At 39.6% G+C, this 22,295-nt stretch overlaps 1 protein-coding gene across 5 annotated transcripts in view; it reads right to left on the bottom strand.

Moving 5' to 3' along the window:
• Nucleotides 1–22,295, bottom strand: part of mgat5 (alpha-1,6-mannosylglycoprotein 6-beta-N-acetylglucosaminyltransferase) — an 81,248-nt gene that overhangs the window by 48,424 nt on the left and 10,529 nt on the right. For 4 of the 5 annotated variants that reach the window (XR_006009451.1, XR_006009452.1, XM_041978496.1 and 1 more), the window contains 3 exons: nt 16,713–17,183; nt 13,083–13,247; nt 1,556–1,632 (listed from right to left, as the gene is read on the bottom strand). Coding sequence is in view for 3 of the 5 variants with exons in the window: in XM_041978496.1 (XP_041834430.1) it covers nt 1,556–1,632; nt 13,083–13,247; nt 16,713–16,953 (483 nt within the window). In the remaining 2 variants the exon portion in view is untranslated. The remainder of the gene's footprint in view (nt 1–1,555; nt 1,633–13,082; nt 13,248–16,712; nt 17,184–22,295) is intronic. The other variant, XM_041978498.1, reaches the window with a different exon arrangement.

Raw genomic sequence — 22,295 nt, 5'->3', positions numbered from 1 at the left:
CCACATCTCAATGGGATTCTCAGCAGGACTGAAGGCAGGTAGTAGTAGCTCCATAATGAATTTTCCTCCCTTTAAACCCATAGCAGCATAAGATTCCACTTGAACTTCTGCAGCATGGGATGGAGTGTTTACTGCAGAAGGAACGCTTCTTCCTTTATACTACAGCAGGAAATGGTCCTTTAGAAACTGAATGGAGGTCATTGGACACCTACCATCTCACTCCCCATTATTCCTGCCCAATTCATCACTCCAGCACCACCTTGCTGACATGGCAGCCATGTTGGGACATGATGTCCATCCAGTCATCCAGACCTCCATCCATCTGGACCACCCAGTGCAGAACAGCATTCATCAGGGAATAAAACTGGTTGAAAATGAGTCTTCATGTATTTCAGAGTCAACTGCAAACATTTCTCTTTGTGAGAACTGGTGAAGGGAGGCCCAGATACAGCTACTGTAGTATCCTGATGGCGAGGTTCACCAGCAGCTTCAGATACCTGCTGCTGCTCATCAGCTGATCTCTGAATACGAAGCATTTCCTGATTGAGGCTTTCATTGATATGACTTTACCTGAACCTTTATCTGAATGTCTAATGTTTCTATTCCTTTCACACTTTTCAAAAAGATCCTTTTTTTTTTCCTTCAGACCGCATGGAAACCGGGTCTTAATTATGTGCAACAACATAGTTTCTCTTTAGTGAAGCTCACCTGAAAACTAATGATCAAACCTGAGATTGTTATCAGGGATCAAACGGACAGGAGAAATTGCACATGTGAAAATCTCATTTTATCCCTAAAGCAGAAGAAAATCTAATCTAAATAAATGTTACAGAATGAACAAGAGTGAAAAACAAGGAGCGTGTGGACCAACAACTGAGAAATCTGCTCCTCTTCCAGCCAGATATTTGAAGCACTAAGTTTAATCTTAATAAGCTTCTATCCATCGTAGTTGCTAGCTTACAGTAACTGCAGGCAAAAACACAGAGAAACAAAACTTAACAATTCAAAGCTGTTCATGGAGGAGAGACTTGGCACATGTGCTGGAATGAGTCATTTGGATGCTGAAGGCTTTGTTTAAACCAGAACCAAAAGTCTATAAAACTGAGAAAATTGATTTGTCAGATGTTAAAAATGAACTGTGGAATAAAGAAAGAAATTTTGATGCTCATACATGCCGCAGGGCGTGTTTAAAGAAACGCTTGGCATCACTTTGCGCTTGCTTGGAAATGCTGACAGTATCGGTGGAAAGACTGCAACTGGCTGAGCAGATGGTGAGCATGATAGGGCCCTATCAGCCTCTGGGACAGCAGCACATACACAAACAAAGAAAAAAATCAAGACTGCAAAGAATTTGTGCACACAAATGTTAAAATTTGTGATCAGGCACCTATGACTACTAAAGCCTGACCTGGACCATAAGGTTGTGTAGTGGTTTGCTACAGTAAAAGCATGTGCAGTCTAAGCTAATGAATGTTATTGATCAAGTTATTCATCACAGGGCACCGGTGGAGAGGTCAAGGCTTTGTGTTTAGGTGTGTTTGGATGTGCCAGTCACCTTCAGCTTGCCCTCGCAGTGTGGAAAACCATCCAGAGGAGGCAGCTCGCACTTCTCCTGGGCTCCGTTTAGAAGGTCTGCAGGAAAACAGAAACAGGCAGAGAGGAAAAAAAAATCAATACGATTGAGTCCAACTTTTCTTCCTTTTTTTTAGCTGTCTGTTTCTTTTACATCGTCATGCTGGAGACATTTCAGGACTCAGTCTGCAGAGGAAAAATAGTACGAAAGGTGAGTCTATTATTTCAAAACCCCAAACTGAAGATAATTTTTTCCATTAATTTTTTTTATTATTGACACAATTAAATTCACATTTAATGTCTCGTTTAAGAAGCCAAGCTACAGGAACATATGACTGATATGTGGTGCTGAATTCCAGCTTAAAGAAAACATATAAACACGTCAAGTTTTTTTAACACTTTAAAAGTAAAATCATCTGCTTGTAGTATTTTCTTCTCGTAGCTGTGATAGTTTTAATGCTGTTTTTTCCCAGTGTTCTTTCGTTTTCCTTTTTATTTTATTAATCTTGTATTCTGTAAAGCTCGTTGAATTGAGCTGCACAAACAAACTTGCTTTGCTTCTCCCACACTGTCATGAAAAGAAAAATTAAATGAAAAAAATATTTATCCCAGAGGGATAATAAGTGAAAACTACTAAAAAAAAAAAAAGAATTATTCTTAATAATAAAGTAGTAATAATATTATAATACTAATAATTACTAGATAACTAACAACTACTATTCTAATACCAATAACTGGCCAATGTGGCTTGTAGATTTGTTACCGGTTGGACCTCTACTTTCCCCTTTCTGTACCTGGTTAGTGATCAGAGAAATCTTATTAGTTCTTAAGTAAGCAGATAACATGCAGGGCAAATGTTTTGTACTTTTACTCAAAATTTACTTAAATGTAGATTTGATTTGTACCTGTAATTGTTGCACTTAAAATTATGGAAATAAAAGAAACAAAACGTATGTCCTTAACTTAGCTCCATACAAGAGAGCCTGGACCATGTCCAATAAAAAAAATGAGTTCCGTTTGTGGATGTAAAACAAACATGACTGCAGCCACACACTAGCTTACAAAGGCAGTAAACAAATTTCCAAACCTTAAAGAATTCCAGAGAATTTGAAAAATCTTACTTCTACTCGGGTTTGTTTTTTTTTGGGGGGGGGGGGGGGGGGGGGGGGGGGGGGATTTGGGGATGAAGGAAATCTTAACATGGGTAATAAAAATGGAAATGAGTCAAGATTTTTTTAATTATGAGTAAATTAAAAAAAAAAATTCTGCAGTGCAAAAGGAGAACCATCTTGAATCATGCAGAACTTGAAATAAACTTAAAACTTCCGGCACTTCAGGCTCGTTGCATTGTGTTTAGGCTTCTTTGGACTGACAGATGGATGCCATCTATTACTTAGCAATCAGGGATGGAAATTAGCTTGCAACCTTTGACAAAGAAAACCACAAAGAGCTGAGAGTGCAACCAGTTAAGTCCACAAGGAGACCTAAAAGCAGATGAAACCTCTGTTCTGACCTATTTACTTAATGCAGTTTATTTAAAAAATATGCCGTTGGGGTGGAGCTGCTCTGATATTTCCCCAGTGCTTTCAACACCATCATAGGATTAGCATGCAAGCTTCATGCTGTTTAATCTTTTTTTTTTTTTCTGCTATCACCATTCACAGCCATTAACGTCATCATGCTGACCTTTATATGCCAAAAGATAATCAGGTATCGCAATGGAGTAAGTTTGTGCTGTGGCATTTCAGGATAACAGGGGTCTGAGGAGGCGTTTGCATACAGTCAATCAGCAGCTCCAGATGTGGCTTGAGCTACTGTCGGTCCGGGTGGGTGAGGGTTGTAAGGGATCAGGTTAACTACAGATTCAGTTTATTTGTTGAAAAGTTGCAGCAATGAAAAGGATTTTCCACTGGAGCTGACATTCTCTGGCTTGTGTCCCACTTTACAGCAATGAGCGATAAAAAGATGACACCTACAGACTGCTGCTAAAAACCTCAGTAGTTGGGTAGGAAGCAACCAACACAAGTTTCCTCCCACTGCTTTCAGTCATCATCAAGAGGAGATGGGGGTTGCTGAGCTTACGCATGGTTATATCAGCCTTTGAGACCCAGCACATTCTTGTAACTTAGCTGATTTCACAATTACAAGAACAGTGAAGTATAAGAACAGTTATTTTCCTTGCAGCAGATAAAATCCATGAGTTTAAAGCTGCAGGAGAAAAGGAGTGATGCAGCAGGAGGCTTGTTAGCTACTCCTGGTAAATACCAAAGTGTCTGTTTCTAAAGGCAGCAGGAGTGGAGCAATGAAACAGGATGATTTCATACTTTTAAATAACAGTGAATACTGAGGCCAGTATCTACCTCTGGGCTGTGTTACCCATATGGTGTGTAAATAAACACATCTTATTCTCATGCAAACAGACATTAAACGAGTGTATTATACTTGTGCACAGACTAAACAAGTGGTTTTCAACCTGTGCCTCCCAGAGAGGTTGCTACAGAGAGCAACAGGGATGGAACAGAGAAAAGAGCATATTATTACAACTGAAAAATTAAAAACTTGCAGCAAAGCAACTTGTTAATAAGAGTTCATCCTCTGTCAATGCGATCTTGTTCTCTCGGTGACTACCCACAGCTCATGAAAATAGTTGAGGGCAGGAATGTAGATTTGCCAGTAAATTGAGAGCTTTGCCTTTCAGCTCAGCTCCAGCTTCACCACAACAGGCGGGTGTAACTGATTACCAGCACCTGGCTGCTGCTTTTAATTCTTACTTCTTCCTGAATTAGAAATATTACCACATTGTAATATTATGTGTGGTGTTGTTGCTCTGAGGTTTAAGTGAGACCATTTTGAGACTTAAGTTTTGATATGTTAACCCAGTAATTAAGAGGGTTTATGCACCAGTGGCTTATATTTTATGGGAGTTGTCTCATTGCATCGGACTTCCACAACCAGGTCACTGTTACACCTCAAACAAAAAATATGGCTCCATTACAAGCCTAGCCAGTAAATCATGTCCATCTTTGTTAAATATTTCTTGGTGTAAACCACACCAAGACTGTGTTTATTTGAAAGCGCCGCTCAGTCAAATATGACTTGTGATTTGGCAGAGGGGCTGTGTTGTGAAGCACTCCAGAGACACAAGCAGAGCGAGCTGCTGTTATTCCATCCTTCAGATAACCAGCCATCCAGTCAGCCTGCCAGCCAACCAAATGAACAACCAAAGGCAGCCTGTCATTCAGCCAGTGAGCGCCAACGCCACCAGGAAAATCTTCTAGCTTTAATCAAGCAGAAGCTTCTGCCAAGGAAGAGCTAAATATAGCTCGCTTCATAATCAAACACAGGAGACATAAAGGAAGCCATTTGCTCGTCATTCACTTCCACCACACCAGTGTAGTTTCATTTTTGATCAAATTCTAGCTTTTAACATGACTAATATTTTAGTTCAATACTATATTAAAGCAGCATCCAGTCACTAAACACACTGGGTTTGACTGATGCTCTGCAGAGATAAGGGGAGGTAAATTCCCCACCACCAAACCCCATTTTACCGCAGAGAAAACGGCAGTGAAGAAGCAAAAACAGGAAGTAAACAACTCTCAACCAAGTTTATAAAGAAGTTAATAAAATGATTTGAGTTAAAAACAAGCAGATACACAGTAAAAGGAAATAAACAGAGGGTGGAGTGAGGAAAAGTGGAAATAATGACCCAAGGATCCCTCTGAAAAGAAATGTGAAGCAGAAAACACATGACATCATTTGAACTTGAATGAGATGTCCAAGCGCCTTTTACAGCACTGATGTCAGCACGAAGCAGCGCCCAGCACACAGCGCTATCTGATAGCCTTTAAATAGCCTCATCTCTGAAGATACGCGAGCTTACACACAAAGGGTTGTTTTTCCTCCAAGTCCATGAGGTAAACTGACATTTGACAACTCCAGAACTGGATCAAGGACATCTGGTTTGTGTTAGTCACTCTACCTCCCTCTCAACAATTTTCAGGTCGTCTAAAGTAAAAACCTTTCAGCTCGGCTCAGTTTCACTTCAATGATTTGTTAAGAGGAATGTAAAAGATGTTTTGTGACAATAAAGCCACTATTTTCTTTACAAACAAGGTTTAACATTGATATGAATGCAGTGAATGAGAAATCTGGGTGGCAGTCCTGCTGAGGGGAAAGCTTAAACCTACGAATGAAAAATTTAAAAGGTGAAAAGTGCAGTTTTCCACAGATTTAAAAGCACTGATTTTAGAAGCACTTTGCAAGAAGATGTAAAGGTATTAGTGTGTGCATCTCGGTTCATCCATTAGACAGGAGCCCGGCTAACTGATGAGCATCGAAGCTGTACGAGCAAGGGTCGTCTCAGGAACGGGTCCAACTGGGATCTCCTTGGTTTCGCTGGTGCCACACCGAGAAAAAGCTGATCAACTAACATTGAGCTTGCTCACGTTTAAGACAGGCTTATAAAAAAACAAACTAAAGACAATCGTGAGAGTAGTACCAAATTTGAGGGGAAATTGTGATATCCACAGCGATAGGTTAATTACAATGACAAGAACGAATAATTGGCTAACAGATTAAAATAAAAAAAAGAGTATTTTTAATATGCTGTCAGAACATTTTCTGTTTAAAAATTGCCAAATCTTCCATAAATGATTAAAGAACCAAAACTTCTCAAAAGTGAAGTCAATGCAAAAGTGTCTTTAAACTGTGGTCTTTTTAATGTCCAGCAAAGGGCGATGGCTCTGGTTACAAAGCTTTTGCTCTGTTGGACATTTTCCATTAGTATCTACTCAACTCCACTTTAAGGCTTTTTCCATTAGGTAGTAGCATCTGGTACCAGGAACTTTTCTTTTTAGCACCTACTTGGCCGATGTTCCAAGCCAGCTTAGTCAAACCAACAATGCGACTAAAGACTGCAGTGATCTACGGACTGCAGGACGCTGATGGGCCAGGAAGTGATGTCAATAGATGAGTCACAAGAGCCACAAAAAAACTGCGTAAAATAGACTAGAATAAATTATCTGAATGCTTGATAAATCTAAGCTTTAACATTAGTGGAAAAAGTATTGTGTAAAAAAAAATATATATATATATAATTTGTATGGTATGGTAATAAATGTAGATTAAAGCTAAAGGTAGTACCCTAGCCCACATTTTGGTGAAAAAGTAATACATGAGCCTGTTTACATGACTGTCAAAATCTTATAACTGGGTGTAAGCAGATATTTGTAATAATTGGCTCAAATGAATCTACTTGCACTTCTGCAATTACAAAAATTTCAGTGTACATTTTCCTGTCCACCATCTGATTATTTTCTGAGTACATTCATTCTTAGTGACGAAATACTCAAACTTCCTGTTATTTTGAAAACATCTGGTCTTTGTTGAAGATGCTGGTACCCGCGGCCTTAGCGTTAGCTGCTAATGTGGGAGCTAATAAGCCTGCAGAACAGACTGCACATGAACACTACTGCATTTTAACTCCTACTTGTGTTTTGTGTAACAGAAGGTGTGTTAATGTGAGTTCTCATAATCAGATAACTGCTATTATCTGATAAAGATTAGAGTTTGTGGTGTGCATGTCAACTGGCTCACTATGATCTCTTTATTTCTTTATCTATAGTGAATAAAGCATGGAAAAAAGGTTTGCAAATAGACAACTATAACAAAAGAGAGAGGGACAGGAGCTAAAAACAACAAGTGACTCTGGTCATACACTAAACTCAGCTTCATTTAAACAATATGCATCTACTTCTCACCTCAAATGCAAAGTTTTAGAATACCCAAAGCAACAAGAAACAGTTTCATTGGGTCAGCCTGCCTCCTAAAAGCCTGCTGTGTGCAGCATGCATGCAAACACAAACCAGAGGAGCCGTCCAGTGTGAGGAGCACGTGTTTGGAGCTGGTCAAAACACATGTCTCTTCCTACCTCTGGTCCACACAAGTGTTCCACAGCCAAGTCCTTGAGGCAAAAAAAAAGTCAAAATTTCCCCACATAAGCCCAATCCCTGGCCCATGTCGGGTTTCAGCTTTCTCTCCTTTCCTCTGCGGCACTGAGAACAAAGTCTGGCTGCAATCAATCTGCCTTTTGTGTTTGGGCAATCTGATCAGGCCTCCCTGTTACTTCCAAAATTAACCAAGAGGAAGATGCAGATTTTGCACCAACAGCTGCACAAGGAAATAATTTCAGTAAACAGATTAGCTGCCATCATTGCAGCCTATGACTAATTCTCCATTGTTGGTTTAAGTAAAGCTGCTGGTTCAGGCTGCAAAACTAGCTGGACTTGTACTGCTGTGCTGCCAAAGAACTCATCAACAGCATCTAAAACCACCTGAGTGCATCCTCGAAAAACAATTTTCCATTTCCCTAAGGTTTGAAACAGGAAAATCCCTCTTAGACGTTTGCCTTGCCTGTAAACAATGAAGTAAGAAGAAGCTCAGCTATGCTCAACCTCACGCTGAAAACACTCAGCAGCTTCAGAGCCGCAGCTGCACGATGCTGAACCATGAAATAACCTCACTGAGAAACTTTCCCTCCACATACTGTAAGGTGTGAACGGTCTGCTGAACATGAAACACATCAACAAATAAGTGTGTCCATACACTTCCCAGTCAGAGTGCGGAAATGCATCTTTGCTTGCATCCTGAGAGCTCAATCCTCTGAGTTACATCCAGCCATTCATGCACGAATAAAATCATCAGCAGTAAATGAAAAGGCCAGAAGTGATGTGGATGTTTGAGTGTGTAAAAATAATAATAATATTAATGCCTGGGGAAGTTGTTTATTTTTTGTAAAATAATCCTGAATGGTGGAGAAAAGGTGTCAGCAGGGATGTGGAGGTGAAGAAACAGTGTGGCAGCCAAAAAGAAAGGACAGAATATGACAATAAAAGTTCAAACAGAGAAAGAATAATTCACATTTTATATTTAAATTTAATCTTGGGATCTCAATAAGTGCATCTCATTTTCCGTCATTACTGGAGCTTCTTTAATGTAAAACAGAGAAAGGCAAAGCTGCATCTGTATAAAAAAAAATGGGGTAATCATGGCGCAACTAATGCATGTCAGCCCCACATGTTCCTCTCATCCCTTTCATGCTTTCTTAAATCAGCCATGACCTGAAAGGGCCAAGTCTGCCTGTAAGAAACAGGGAGAAAAGATGTAGATGGTGCACGTGCATCTTCAGTATTTCCTTTAAAAGGCCTCAGCTTCGTTAAATTTGATTCAAACTGGTTTTATTGGGTGAAGCTGCGAAACCAAGTTCTTCTAACAGAAGGGTTGGATTTTAATTTGATGCTAAATACAAACCAAACTTCCAGATAATGCAAAACAATAAACAGGTAAGATTTTTAAGGATCCTCACGGACAAAAAAGAATCAAATTTAAACAGACGAAGTTGGGAATTTGTACGGTTTGCATAACTGAAGCAAGTTGTTGAACATAGTCACACTGCGAGTTCTGTCAACAACAGAACCAAATGTGGCTCCATTTGATCTTCATTCAAATCTGTTGATCTTCTAACATTTTTGCCAACATTTTTGGGGTTTGAGACAATGTTTTCCAAATTTGACTTGCAGGATTGTTTGGGAATCAAGATGAGAAAAACAAAGCGCCTCTCGTACTTCACGCTAACTGTCAGACCTTGTCAACAGCGCCCCAGAAAGCAGTAGCAGCGAGCGGCGCCACAAAACACTGTTTACAACACAGCTATAAGAAGATCTGCTGCTCCATATACGGGAAAGATCAAAAAAATTCATACTTGCAAATACGGTTTGCTTCATTTGTGAATGAAAAAAATCCAGGTAGGCGGTTTCAGTCACAGAAGAAGAACTTGTCTGAGCTTGCAGGCTCCTGCAGAGGCTCAGTCCATGTGGAGCAAGCAGGTATGAATGAGATGTGGAAGGAAAAAGTGTCAGTAAATATAAGTAACTCAGTCCTCCATATGTTGAAGTGGCTGACTACAAGATCATTTTCATTACGATGCAACACATGCAACAGTGAACTGCTGGGCGATGAGAGTCAGGTTTCCTACGAGTGTTTTTAAGTGTGTGGGAGCAGACGGCATCTCTCAGCAACTTATTAGTGCTGAGTGGGACAGTGCTTGTGTGTATGTGTGGACTATTGATTTTTACACTGAATGAGTAAACAGGCCTCCCAGAGCCGGATGCAGTGCACAGATCACGCATTAGATACACTTTTCAGAGAGGTTGAAAGATGAAGCGACGTGTTTGAATGGAGAGGTGTAAAAAACACAAAGTACCGCAGTTTTTTGCAAATAAAAATGCTCCATTAAACGCTTGTGAGTCTAAGTGTAATCAAACTAAAAATGCATCATGTAAACGCCTCAGCTTATCGGAAAGAATTTTAATATCCAATTAGAAGATGTGTTTCTGTGCAGGACTGAACTGTAGGGGGGGCGTGATGAGTTTGGATCTAATTTTTCAAAGTGAATTTCAGCTGCAGAAAGAGGCAGAGCAGCGAGTATGCCCTTAACTGTGTGGCACTTTACTGGGAATGAAGAAAAAAAATTGGTATCAGAGGGACAGGGAGATGCCAAATCAGCCCATCTCCAACAAAGTAGGCAAGACGGAAAGGACGCTGATAGAGTTGAACACTCGCAGGGAGGGAGTAAATGGAAAATGAGAGAAACAAGGGGCCAGTTAAATAGCTGCAAATCTGTCTCTGCCTGAGAGGATGTTTTGGGCTGGACCTCAGATGAAACCCCACAGTGGAGGTTGATGATCCACATTAGAGCGACGCTGGAAGACGAGGCGTGGCAGGCTGCCGCTGGGCCACCACTCCATCAGCCTCCTGCTGAGCAACTACCGAAGCTGGATTAATGTTTTTTATTTTATTCTACAGCGAGTTTCTGTTTCTTGACCTTGACTGGATGCAACAGCAACACAAGGCCAGTGAGGCAAAGATAAAAAGCTCAAATACGACCAAGATTGTTTTACCCAGCTTGTAGCTCACAAAAGCAGCAGATAAAACAGAGAAGTTGGATATGATGGTAGAAGCTACGCTGATTATGTGTTAGCATGAGGCTTAACCTGATACAACACTTAACCAGTCCATGAGTTGCTGGTTGTGTTGAAGGAAATCTCTCATAGTTTTCAGATGTTTGCAAATTCCAGCAGTTCCCAAACATGTGGAGCGTTTATTAGTCTTTTCTCTTCAAAATAGCCTCGACTACATTTGTTTGAGGGGGATTTCGAAGAGGAAAACACTAAATTAGCATGAAAAACATTTGTGCATGTCTCAAAAAGGATGTTTCTGGTTTTAAAGATCTGAAGCACATAAAGAACAAGCAAAATGTTTTGCATTAGACATTAATTAAGGATGATAAGAGCCTAAATAAACGAAAATATTTCTTGACACATAAAAAAAAAGTCTTTGAATGAACATAAAAAAATCATGGAAGGGATTTCAACTATAAATTTGTTTTATAGTAAAATTACACAGTTCTGTAAAAACAACAAATAAGCGAGAAAAAAATGTAACTGAAAATGACAAACTTTGTGCTTATAATTTAAATTTAATTTAGACAGATGACGACAGATTTTGCCTTAGATTTCCTTTGCTGCCAGTTTCACCCTTTTTATGTGTTTTATTAAGGGTTGCAACCAGAGTAGTAGTACTTTCTGGTGCTTTAACAGATTTAACCTTCTTTGGTAAAACTCAATTACATTGTGTTCACTTTTCCAATAAGACATTTTTAGTCAGCATAATAAAAACTAGCATATTTAGAATTCCTTTAAAAACGTGTGAAACTTGATTTATTCATGATCACATAAGAAACTTAAGCCAGTTGTGTAGCTGAGACTAAATTCATCATAGTAAACCCACTACTATTTCTCATCTCATTGGAGGAGAAATGTTTATAAATCACTAAGAGTCAATAAAACAAAGTTCATGGAGATAGGTTTAGCAAATATGCACTGCATGTGTCTGCATGTGTCTGCATTTGTCTGCATGTGTCTGCATTTGTCTGCATTTGTCTGCATTTGTCTCAAGAAACAAAGAAAACGACAAACATCTGACTTGAAAGTTGGGAGTCGTTTTTCCTCATTTGACTGGTGCATTTTTACTAAAGCTTCCTGCTATTTTATCTTGATCTGCAGGGGTTTAAGGGCACCTCACTTTACAATTAGGGCCACCAGCTGTTTATGCTTTAAAAGAAAGCCTTCATTTCTGCACTCTGAGCCAGGCAGAATAAAGACCAGGTTTAAGACTCTTTGGTCCCAGACCTGCCAAAGTCCTTGACTGTGAAGGTTTAAAGAAACTGGGTGGAAACTGTGCAGTCCCAGCGCTGCTGCTCAGCTCCATCTTGATAGCGTTCTAGGTGAAAGACAGGCGTGTTCCCTTCACTGTCCAGACTCTTATCTCTGTAATTGCGTTCCAGGTAGGGAGGAGCGCTACTGGAGCTGGCAACAGCTCTGCCTGCCACCCACTCCAGACTGGAGACATGCTTCAATAGACTCTGGAGTGCTTGAGCCTTTAGTTCAATGCCAAGGGAGACGTGGGTGTTGCTTTTTTAGCTTGTCCTGCATCAAAGATCCTTCTTTTAAAAAAAAAAAAAAAAAAAAGGGCACTGCTGGGTATTGCAAGTTATTGACATGTCACAGTTCTGGGTGCTAACATTACGGTAAAAAAAATAGTCTTCTGTCCACAAAGAGCAGAAAATGTGTGTCAGACAGCCCACCCCGGTACACAGACTGTAAGGAGATGTTAACCTCAGTAACTTTAAGTGTACAAACGTGGCTTTTTATGTGCCTTAAAATAACATGCAGATCTGTTTTACTATGGCTGCTACAGAAATGACAGTTCATATAGTTTAAGATCAGAATTATGCAGGAATATTAATGCTGTACACGGCCTCCTGGTTATGGACCTTATCAGCATCAAAAAGTCCAATAAGGAATGATCAGGAGAAATGTTCATTGAACTTTAGCTCGCTTTTTTAAACAACAGACTTTCACTCAGTGGTTTTTACATTATCTGTTGATTTATATCTGGGTTGTCAATATCAGTGTAGAAATATCTGCATTAGGAGGAGACGGAAGCTCTTAGAGGATCCGCACGCATTAGACAAAGCAAGCTGTGGGTATTTTTTTTTTCAGGAAGACTAAAACAACTTGACAAGAATAAAACCAGGTGGTTTGCTGGATTTGAACTTCAGAAACTAAGAAGAAAATGTTGCAAAGGGAGATTCTAATTAATTTAATTAAAAATTGGTGACAGTCAGGATTAGATTTAATTGAAGAATTCTTTGAAAAAAACAAGTTTAATAGTTTTAGTGTTTAATGTAAGCTAGAGCAAAGGCCAGAGTCGGCATCTCATTCATTCATCATTTGAAAGCTGGCAGGTAGATCAATGAAAACCAGTAAAAAGGGTCATGCAGCATGAACAGAAGCCTGATTTGATTGATATCCACAGATGGACATTGTTTGTGCAATACTGGTCACATGTTGCACACTCCAGGGATACAAAAAAAATCTTGTACATACCAGCCACGTTGACTTTTTCGGAGTTTGAGGCGCTGGGTGTGGCAGGGCTGGTGCCGTTGGTCAGGTTGCCCCCTGTGCCATTATAAATGTTTTCCACTTTGGACTCCAGCTTGCCGAGCCTCAGCATGATGTTATCTAGCAGCACGGCGAGGGTCTTCTTCAAGTCTGTGGATAAAATCAGACGTTTTTATTTCTGTTCATAAAGGAAGGACAGGAAAAATTGTAGGTATAAACAATATTGCACTCTTGCTGATGTCCAACAAGGTGACATGTTTTGCTTCTTCTATGATGAGATTGGCACCTCTTACAAAAAAGAAAGAAAAAATGAAAACACATGATCCCATATGGTTTTGCACATGTGAAACACATAGAAAATACATATTTTGTACATAGGAAAGGTGGTTTTGTCACATTTTAATGGTAATAACATGACTCCCATCTAAAATCAGGTGAATCCTAAGTTTATTTCCACATTAAACCTATATAAACACATGTAAAACGTATAGGATTTTATGCTTTTTATGCCATTTTATATGGTCAAGTCTTACATGTTAAAACATGGCCATGATAATGTTCCAAAACTACATATTTCTCACGTGGAACACATGTTTCACACGTGCAAAACTATATGGGGATACATGTGAAACACATGTTTTTTTCTGTTAGGGACACTATCATTATATGTAGTTTGTTATATTGATCCGTGAATAAAACCGATAATAAATTGGCCAGTACAGATTACATTAACATTACATACGGATATCAAATTTGTAATACATAATTTTTCGTACATAGACTAACATAACAGGCAGGAATAATCCTGGTCGGTAATGTGATGGTTAGGGCATGTATGCAGAAAGATGAAGCATGGCATTCTTTAGCCTTTTTTGCTGTGCTGTTTAATACTTTAACCTGCAGCATTTGAATTGGCATTTACTTAGAAATGTTAAGTTCTTTAATGTGGCTGTAACTGGTGCATAGATAATAACAGCAGATAGCATAATGAGTCTGCCATTTTTCATCTGCAAAAAGCTCTTTTATAATCACCAAAACCGAAAGTATTTTATTCTTGTTGTACAACAGAAATGATCAGAGGCCCATCCCTGTTCTTGCATGTTTTACCGCGCCTCCCTGCATTTGACACGACACTTTTCATCATGTCAAAGAGACTGGCGAGGACACAACGAAGTCAGGCACGGCATGCCACACCAGCCTGATCTGTGCGAATACAAAAGGCCGGAGAATTTTACATATTTTAACTGGGAGGAAAACTGACAACCATAATAAAATAAATACCCCATGTTCATAAGATTATATTTAACATACTTTAAATTGGGAAAATTAAAAGATAAGTAAACTGCTTCCATGCCTTAAAAACAGTAAATGTCATTCTTTCCAGCAAATGTAAGCAAGTGTAATTAACATCTTGGACCTCCTGCATACTAAAATGTTACGTTACCAACTGTGAGGATGTGACGAAACATGAGGTTTTATAACACTAACTCCCTGCCATGTAATCAAACAGAAGCACTATCTGCATGTCTCAATATTTCTTTGCAAGCTTTAATTTAAAATACAACCAATAAAAAGAAATGATTACACAGAAGTATAAGCCCAGAGCATCAATTAGTGACACATTATTGTTTCCTTTCTACCGTAAGACTCAACCCACCTTGGCTGTGGGTTCTTACCAGCATAATAAAACAAAGAGTGGACAGACACAGAAGCAGCGGTGACCTTACACACCAGAGAGGGCGAAGAGGATTACAGCAGCAATAAATGGAAGCTTATATTACACACAGGAAGAGGATTCTTCTTGATTCTGATATTAGCCATCCCACAGAGTGCAAGAGAAATCCACAATAACCCGTGAGACGACAAAGCATGGTGTCAGGTGGTTCAAAGCCAGCTGCATGGACCGATTTCCAAAAGGGGCAGAAAGGGAAACATCATATTCTTTTCATGTCTGACTCGACTGTGGAAGCCATATAGGTTTGAAGCTTTAGGATGAGTGCCACTCTCTCTTGGTCTACAAACAAATTCCTGTCTAATTATTTAGCAAAATTGTGATTATCCAACCAATAAAGCAACTACGTCGACCAAATAAAGTTATGGGATTTATGAGATTAGATTTACATGGATTTTATGGGTCATATACGAGTAGAAAAGAAGGACACCTTGTTTCCTCTTTGAATCATTACAAATTAGATCAAGGCGAGCACAGGAAGCACAAAGTATCCTGTCGTCTCGCCATCTAATCAAGCCTTCGAAATGGATTTTTCTATGATATTGGACAGTGGTCAACAGACTGCTGCAGCAATGTGAAAAATCAATCCATCATATAAAGAAAAAACTGGTTGGTATTACAGTAAAACCTACAGCTTGTGCCAAGCTTTCCTTTAAATTAGAGAATTTACAGCATAAACTACAATTTCATTTAGTTTAAACTTTTTTTAAACTACTCAGAATAACAGGCAGTAGTTTGGATGCTATAATACTTGAGGGTCTACATTTTGCATACATTTGATTAAATACATCAGTTTAAAGCTCCTCCACATTAAATCTGTGTAACCCCTTAAGCTGGTACTGCTCCTTATACTTTACATACTCCAGCATCTTCTTTAGGTTCACTGAGATCTGGTTTAATCTCTAAAAGCTTTACTGTATCCTGCCGTTTCTCTGGGAATTAGAGAACAATCAATTCCAATCTCAGGTTTCTAATGAAGCGCTCCATCGAGCCGTACAGGTCTATTAATGGCATGAATAACTTATTGATGAGTCTTCTGGACCTGTGCTATTACAGTATTATTCTCTAATGCAGCTGTATCAGCATTAAATCTTCCAGGGATGGTTTTCTTGAACACAGCCTCTATTGTGCCACATCGGGAGGCGGACAAGTAAAACCAAATCTGATTAAAAGAAGATGTAAAAAAGAGGGGCAAAGTAAGGGACAGCTTTATAGCTATAAAGGTTGCCAGTTAGCTTAATTATTACTTTATTAAAATCAAATAAGTCAGTACAATTATTTCCACACTTGAATTTACAGATGCAAGTTCAAGATTCCTTGTGTAAAAATAATAAACTAAACTTATATAAAATGAGTGAAAGTATACATGAAAATTGGGAAATAATTACATTTCTTATTGAATTTTAAAATTCTTGAGTTTCATCCATATTTACTTTATTTTGTCTCATTACATTGTAAATGTTAACTACAAGGTTTATACCACAGACTTCCATTAAGAACTATATTTCTGACATCTTTAATATAAAGTAAAAAATATCCTGCATGTAATTTCCCCCTTTCCTGCCCATTCACTCATATTTAGCAGTGAGCATGCAGGCAGCAGTCCTTCCTATCCACAGCAGAACAAATTAAGCTTTTTGGAGGGAGGGGGTCACATTTTTGTTGTAATAAATTAAATCATGAAAACTTAAAAGAGAACCCTTTCATAATTTTATTGCATTTTAAAAGCTCAAAGTACAAAATGTGTAGTTAACAGCCCTTTTGTCGCTTTATCTTAACAGCACAAAAGGGCTAAGAAAGAATAAGTAGATTAGAAGTCGGTCATATGGCCTCAGTGCAGCACGTCAGATCAAATGAACCAGCAGTATAAAGCCAAAACTCACCATAAGCTGTCATTGTTCCAACATACGGTCCATCCATGACACTTTGGTTCTCCTCCGCCAGTGCTTTGATGTAGCGCTTGCTGAGATCCAGGATCTGCTGCCGCAGCACAGCACTGTTCTCATGGCTGGCTCGCTGCTGGATGGTGAAATGGAGCAACATCATGCCCCAGATGAAGCCAAAGCTCACCAGGAAGAAGCCGAGCTTCTGAGACGACAGCTTCCAAAGGAAGGGTGTCGCCATGCTGAATTGCCGGGGAAGTGAAAGGGGCTGCTGTGACTTTGATTTGACTGAGGGAAGGTGCAGGTAGAGGGGAGGGGTACCAGGCAATGATCAGGACAGCAGAAGCATGGCTCTGGCAGGCAGCTGGTTTTCAGGGGTTTGTGTGCTGCTTTGTCTCACCGACTTGACTTCCTTCCCTGACCCATCCTCATAGCTCAGTAACATCTCAGGCAGCTGAGTCCGGCATCCTGCTGCAGAGAAGACAGAGAAGAAGGCAGATTGATAAGTTAGCTGCTTGGTTTGATAAACACAGATAATGAGGGAGTTTCCTCTCCTAACATAAACCCACATGCACTTTAAACGATTACAATACAAACACATTCATTCATTTAGCTTTTTACACACAACAAAACTGCTGATGGTGCTAAGCTTTATCTCTGATCTGACATTAGATAACATCCATGCTAAAAACATGTAATTTTAGCTGAACGTTGATTTGACATTGAGAGAGAAATACACAGAACAGCCTTGTTTAGTCCAGAGCGTGATGCTGGTGATCGATGTGGCTGCATGGAAATTATGCAGAAGTCCCCTCAGACTACAAACATTTGGATAGCCTTCAATTCATCTTCCTCAGTGACAAGAGACAGCAAATAAACACAGCCAGAAAAGTAAATACATATTTGTCTCGCCATTTCTACAGTAAAATTTAGCAGCAAGTTCACAAGGATTTCCTGCAAGGCAAATTATTAAAGGGCTTCATTTAACTTTTGCCAGTTAAGCTCTTGGTTTGTTTTGTTGAAAATTGTGAGAAAAGCTTCAACAAATCAGCGTTTCCCCTACATACTGTAGCCGTGGTGGTACCAGTGGGAACTGTACACGCACGGGGTCACATACCAATAACAAATACAACTGATGTTTTTTTTATTAACACGGATCAATCATACCACATACCAATTCTAAATATCACTCTTACTGTAACTGATGCCAATGTTGTTTTATTACCAAACCAGTAAACAGGCGCCATTAACAACAGAAAATTATGATTCAACAGTCTATTTAAGTGTAGCTCCAACCCCTACTTTTTACATTAACTCCACCTAAAGACAAACTTAGAAAAATGGCAGAAACTGCAAGTGTTGGGGTGGGAGATGTCAGAGGGATGAGGGGGTGGAGAGTGGGCAGCTTAGTAGCCACTAGCAAGTCACTAGATCAGTCTTTGAGGTGGAAGACTTTTCCCCTCCAGAATCCCCTCGGCTACACAACGCAGTGGTGGTAGAACAAGGTGGTCCTGAGCCCTATCAGTGTGAGCTGTTAGCACGGTTGCGCTGGCCTGTGGCAACAGCTGCAGCAGGCTCTGGAAAGATGGAGACTTGCTGCAGCAATGTTAAATAAAATCGCATTTACTGTTCATAATCAACATCTTCAATGGAATGTCTATTCAACTTTGTTTTATTCTCTCCGGACTCCACAGCAATAAGCTTATTGGATGCTCTTAAAGTTTGCCTTGCCTGTGGGCTAAACTAATGAAGTTTAATTAGGCCCCGCCTCTTTGCCCGGCTCTGCACTCTGCATGCAGTGTTCACGTCAGATATCTGACAGCAGAGCAGCCTGCCGCTACTGCGCTTCTGGAGGCGACAATGCCAGCTCTAAAGTTATCATTTAAACGTTGGTCACGATGATTACGTAATAGTTTTATTAATCAGCATGGACAGGAAATCAAAGCTGCATGAGAGGACAATACCATATTTTTGCTTAAGTTTTATTAAAACATCCCTCCACATGTTTATCATCAGTTAGCTCTTACTGGCTATTTAATAGTACTGTTGTTGTTTTTCCCTCTAATTTTTTGGCAGTTTCAGGTGATTTTTGATTTTTTGCATAACCAAGAAAAAAAAGTCAACAGCAGAAACACATCAGCAGAAGTCATGAGCTGCAAAATCTCAAGCGTTACATTTTGGTTTTGGGTGTGGGTAGACAGCAGTGGATGTACACACAAAATCCCTTCTCAAACTACTTGGCAAGTACATGTACCAGTACTTTTTTTTTTTTTCTGTAGTATCGGTGCATTCCTGCTTGAAACTGAGAATACCTAGTACCGGTGTTTATAAAGAGCGTACTCTAGAAATCAACCTCAGAAAGCCTCAGGCTCCTCTCAGATATAATGCAAGCTGCAGAGACAGAATGACTACAACAGGAAAAAGGTTTGTGTTGTTTGCAAGGAGGATCCTTTAATAGAAATGTGCAAAGGCATGAAGGTTGTTTCGTTTTAGTCTGTGTAGCTTTCAAATTATAACATGCATTCAAATTAATGTTTCTTCAGTCATAATAACATACAGAGTGTGACACACTTCCTCTTAGTCTGTGTGAACAGTCTTGTAGACGTGTGGGAGAAACCTCACCAGATTGATTAACATTAAACCGCAGTATGCCGTTTTCATGCCTGCTATCCTCACTGCTGTTTGAACACACTCATGCCAGCAACAACAAATGGTTTTTAATCAAACTTTTGCTCGAGATGCAAAATGAGGGGAGCCCTGAGGCACTTTTAACGCTGTTAAATAGTTCAACAAGTCTTAATTGACAACCTCTAGGCAATCTATGCAAAGCTAAACAACTGCCTGTGGCTTCAGGCATGAAGCAGTAAGAGAAGAAAAATCATTCCAGCGTACAATCAAGCTAAAAGAAATGAGAAGTTCATGTTCTCTCATCTGCATTCACCCGCTGTAGCTGTAAATGAGGCTAAGTGTGGGGAGGGATTTCTGCAGCCTTTCTTTTAAACTGCATCTTTGTTATGTTCTTTCAAAGTGGCTCTAACCAGGTCAGGACCAGTCGCCTTTATGAATGCGACACTGAAAAAGAAAAAGTAAATTCGCTTGACCGCTACACATGCAAGTCTTTCACCTGTTTGCATCAAAATCATCCTGATTTTTCAGTCATTTATTATTTTCCCAAATGCACCTGCAAAAATGGTCACATCATACAGGAAATTATCAGCACCTTCCCCAGAAACACAAAAGACAGCTACACAAAAGCTCTTTTTACCTTCCATCCATCAGCTTCATAAATAGGTCAGAGACAGCTGCAAGCAGCTTCCAGCAGGGCTGGAATCTCGCAGCAGGTTATGATACTCCATAACTGCTCAGTCATTTAGACAAAAGAGCCGTGTTTGTCTTCTGTATGGACAGATGTAGCAAAGCTGGATGGATACTATTTCCCTAAAAAAACATAACATGCAAATTGCTCTTGATTTTAGTGCTGGGGCTTGTTTGAGCTAGAAAAGGCTAGGAGTGGAGACAAGGATGCGTACTTCACCGCGTCAGTTTTCTGAAACCACATATCTGATCCTCTTGCTTGGCCTAATTACCTGACACTGATCATGAAATTGTAGACTGTTAGGAGGCTTTCCAAAGACACTACGCTCCATTATCTCTAGAGAAAAAGGTGATTTCACCATTCACTCTCAGCAGCACATCCCTGCATTTCTCCTCTCGGTTACCTTCTGGTTTCTAATTCTGGATCTTAATTTATCTGGCAGAAAGCCCACCAGCTAACTCCAGCAACAGTCAAGAAAAATTCAGAGATGACAGCCAGCTAAGGTTGCATAATATTTGATCCTTTGCAACTTGAGATGATGATAACATAACGACCAGCTGAATAGCTGCTTCGTTGCTGGAAGATGAAACTGAATGTAAAACTCTGCAGGCTGTAAGACTTAAACAATCGGATCATTCATTCGGTGCCGTCCCAGACCTGCAGCACAATGTTTCGACAAATGAAATGAAATCTGAACTCAGCTGCTCGGTTTAAAGTTCGGATAACACTCCAAAAGCATTTTGAAAGTCTGACATGCTAACTGGGACTGGAATCAAGCCATTTCTATCTCATTATCCAACAAAAAACTGTAAGGAACAGCAAGAAGAAGGGAAGATTCAGGATCCAGCCATTAATATGAGATGATACCACAGGCTGGTTTTAACTCAATCACTTCTAAATCACATCAACCCCCCAAAAAACAACAAAAATGCCTAAATTTAATTTTCTTCCTGAGCTCAATCTGACATTTAAACGAACAACAATCTGCTCCTTGAACAAAAAGACTCCCAACACATTCTGGATATTCAGATTTAAGAAGTTCACGTCATGTTGAAGAAAACTATCTGTAATCATTAAAGCAGGATATAGAGCAAACTTTTAAGTGTTTCTTACGAATGATCACTGCATCGAAATGTTTTTAATTAGTATTGTTTACAGAGGTATTGTTACACCTCTGGCGATCCTGAGCTTGAGCTGTTGTTGTAAATTTCTCCATATCTGACGTTAGCGTTGCTAAATGTGTGTTTCTATAAAGTAACCAAGGGATTTGGTTTGGGACAGGAAGGTTTGGATCAATAAACCATGATCAGGTTCAATGAACCTGTTGCATTTCCACAGCCAACCGTACCGTTAGCTTGTAGGTGGGATAGCGTTAGATGCATCAGCTACATAACAGCATTAGCTGCGTAACGGCTATTTTAATGAGACCTTAATGAAGAATCCAACAAAGAAACAAAGGAGGAGAAAGGTGGGCATCCAGAAGTGTCTGCTGTAAACCACAATATATATTTAAACAAGGCCCTGTTTCTGCTTTGGCCGTTATGATTGTTTTGACCAATAAACAGATTACAGTGTGTCAAGCTCTTAGGGTTGGATCAGCAAGATTAGGACTCCAACAGAAAGGTCCCAAAAACATAGGGCGGCTCGGATTGAATTTTCTGGTACCTGTCCCAGTTTCTGCCTGTGGAAATTAAAGAAAAATACATCCTGTTCCATCACAAATGGAGCCAGACCTTTGGTGGAAACAGGACTTTAGAGACGTGTCTACATGTGGAAGATCTGACGAATGGTGGGTGAATTATCTTAATGTAAAAGATCTAAAATCAAACAGTAGAAACTGTTCATACACAAAAATGACTCAGCTAGAAGAAACAAAGTTCACTGTTTAACTTAAAGTTTCATATCAAGTTGTTTTTAATCTATTACAGTAAACCTGACTAAAAACTGTGTAAGTTAATACCTTTTAGGATTAACCAGTACCTCCTGGGTTGCACTAAGCCCGAAGCAGAATGCAATACGAACTTCAACAATGACTTCCATCAGTCTACCCTGCAGCCATCATGGCTGCCCGGTTTATTTCCCACAGTGTGATTCCCAGATGTAAGTGCTTAATGAAAATGTCACAGGGATTACGAGTCAACAATGATATTGCATCAATGTCAAAATAATCTTAGCCTTTAATATCTTTTCAGCAGTGCACCGATCATGCATCCTCCACCCTTGTCCTGTCAAACACCAGATGGCCAAGTGAGGTAAAGTCTTCATCA

This window comes from Melanotaenia boesemani, chromosome 24 (assembly GCF_017639745.1).
Source record: "Melanotaenia boesemani isolate fMelBoe1 chromosome 24, fMelBoe1.pri, whole genome shotgun sequence".
Classification (NCBI taxonomy): domain Eukaryota; kingdom Metazoa; phylum Chordata; class Actinopteri; order Atheriniformes; family Melanotaeniidae; genus Melanotaenia; species Melanotaenia boesemani.
This window is presented reverse-complemented; position numbering and strand designations above follow the sequence as displayed.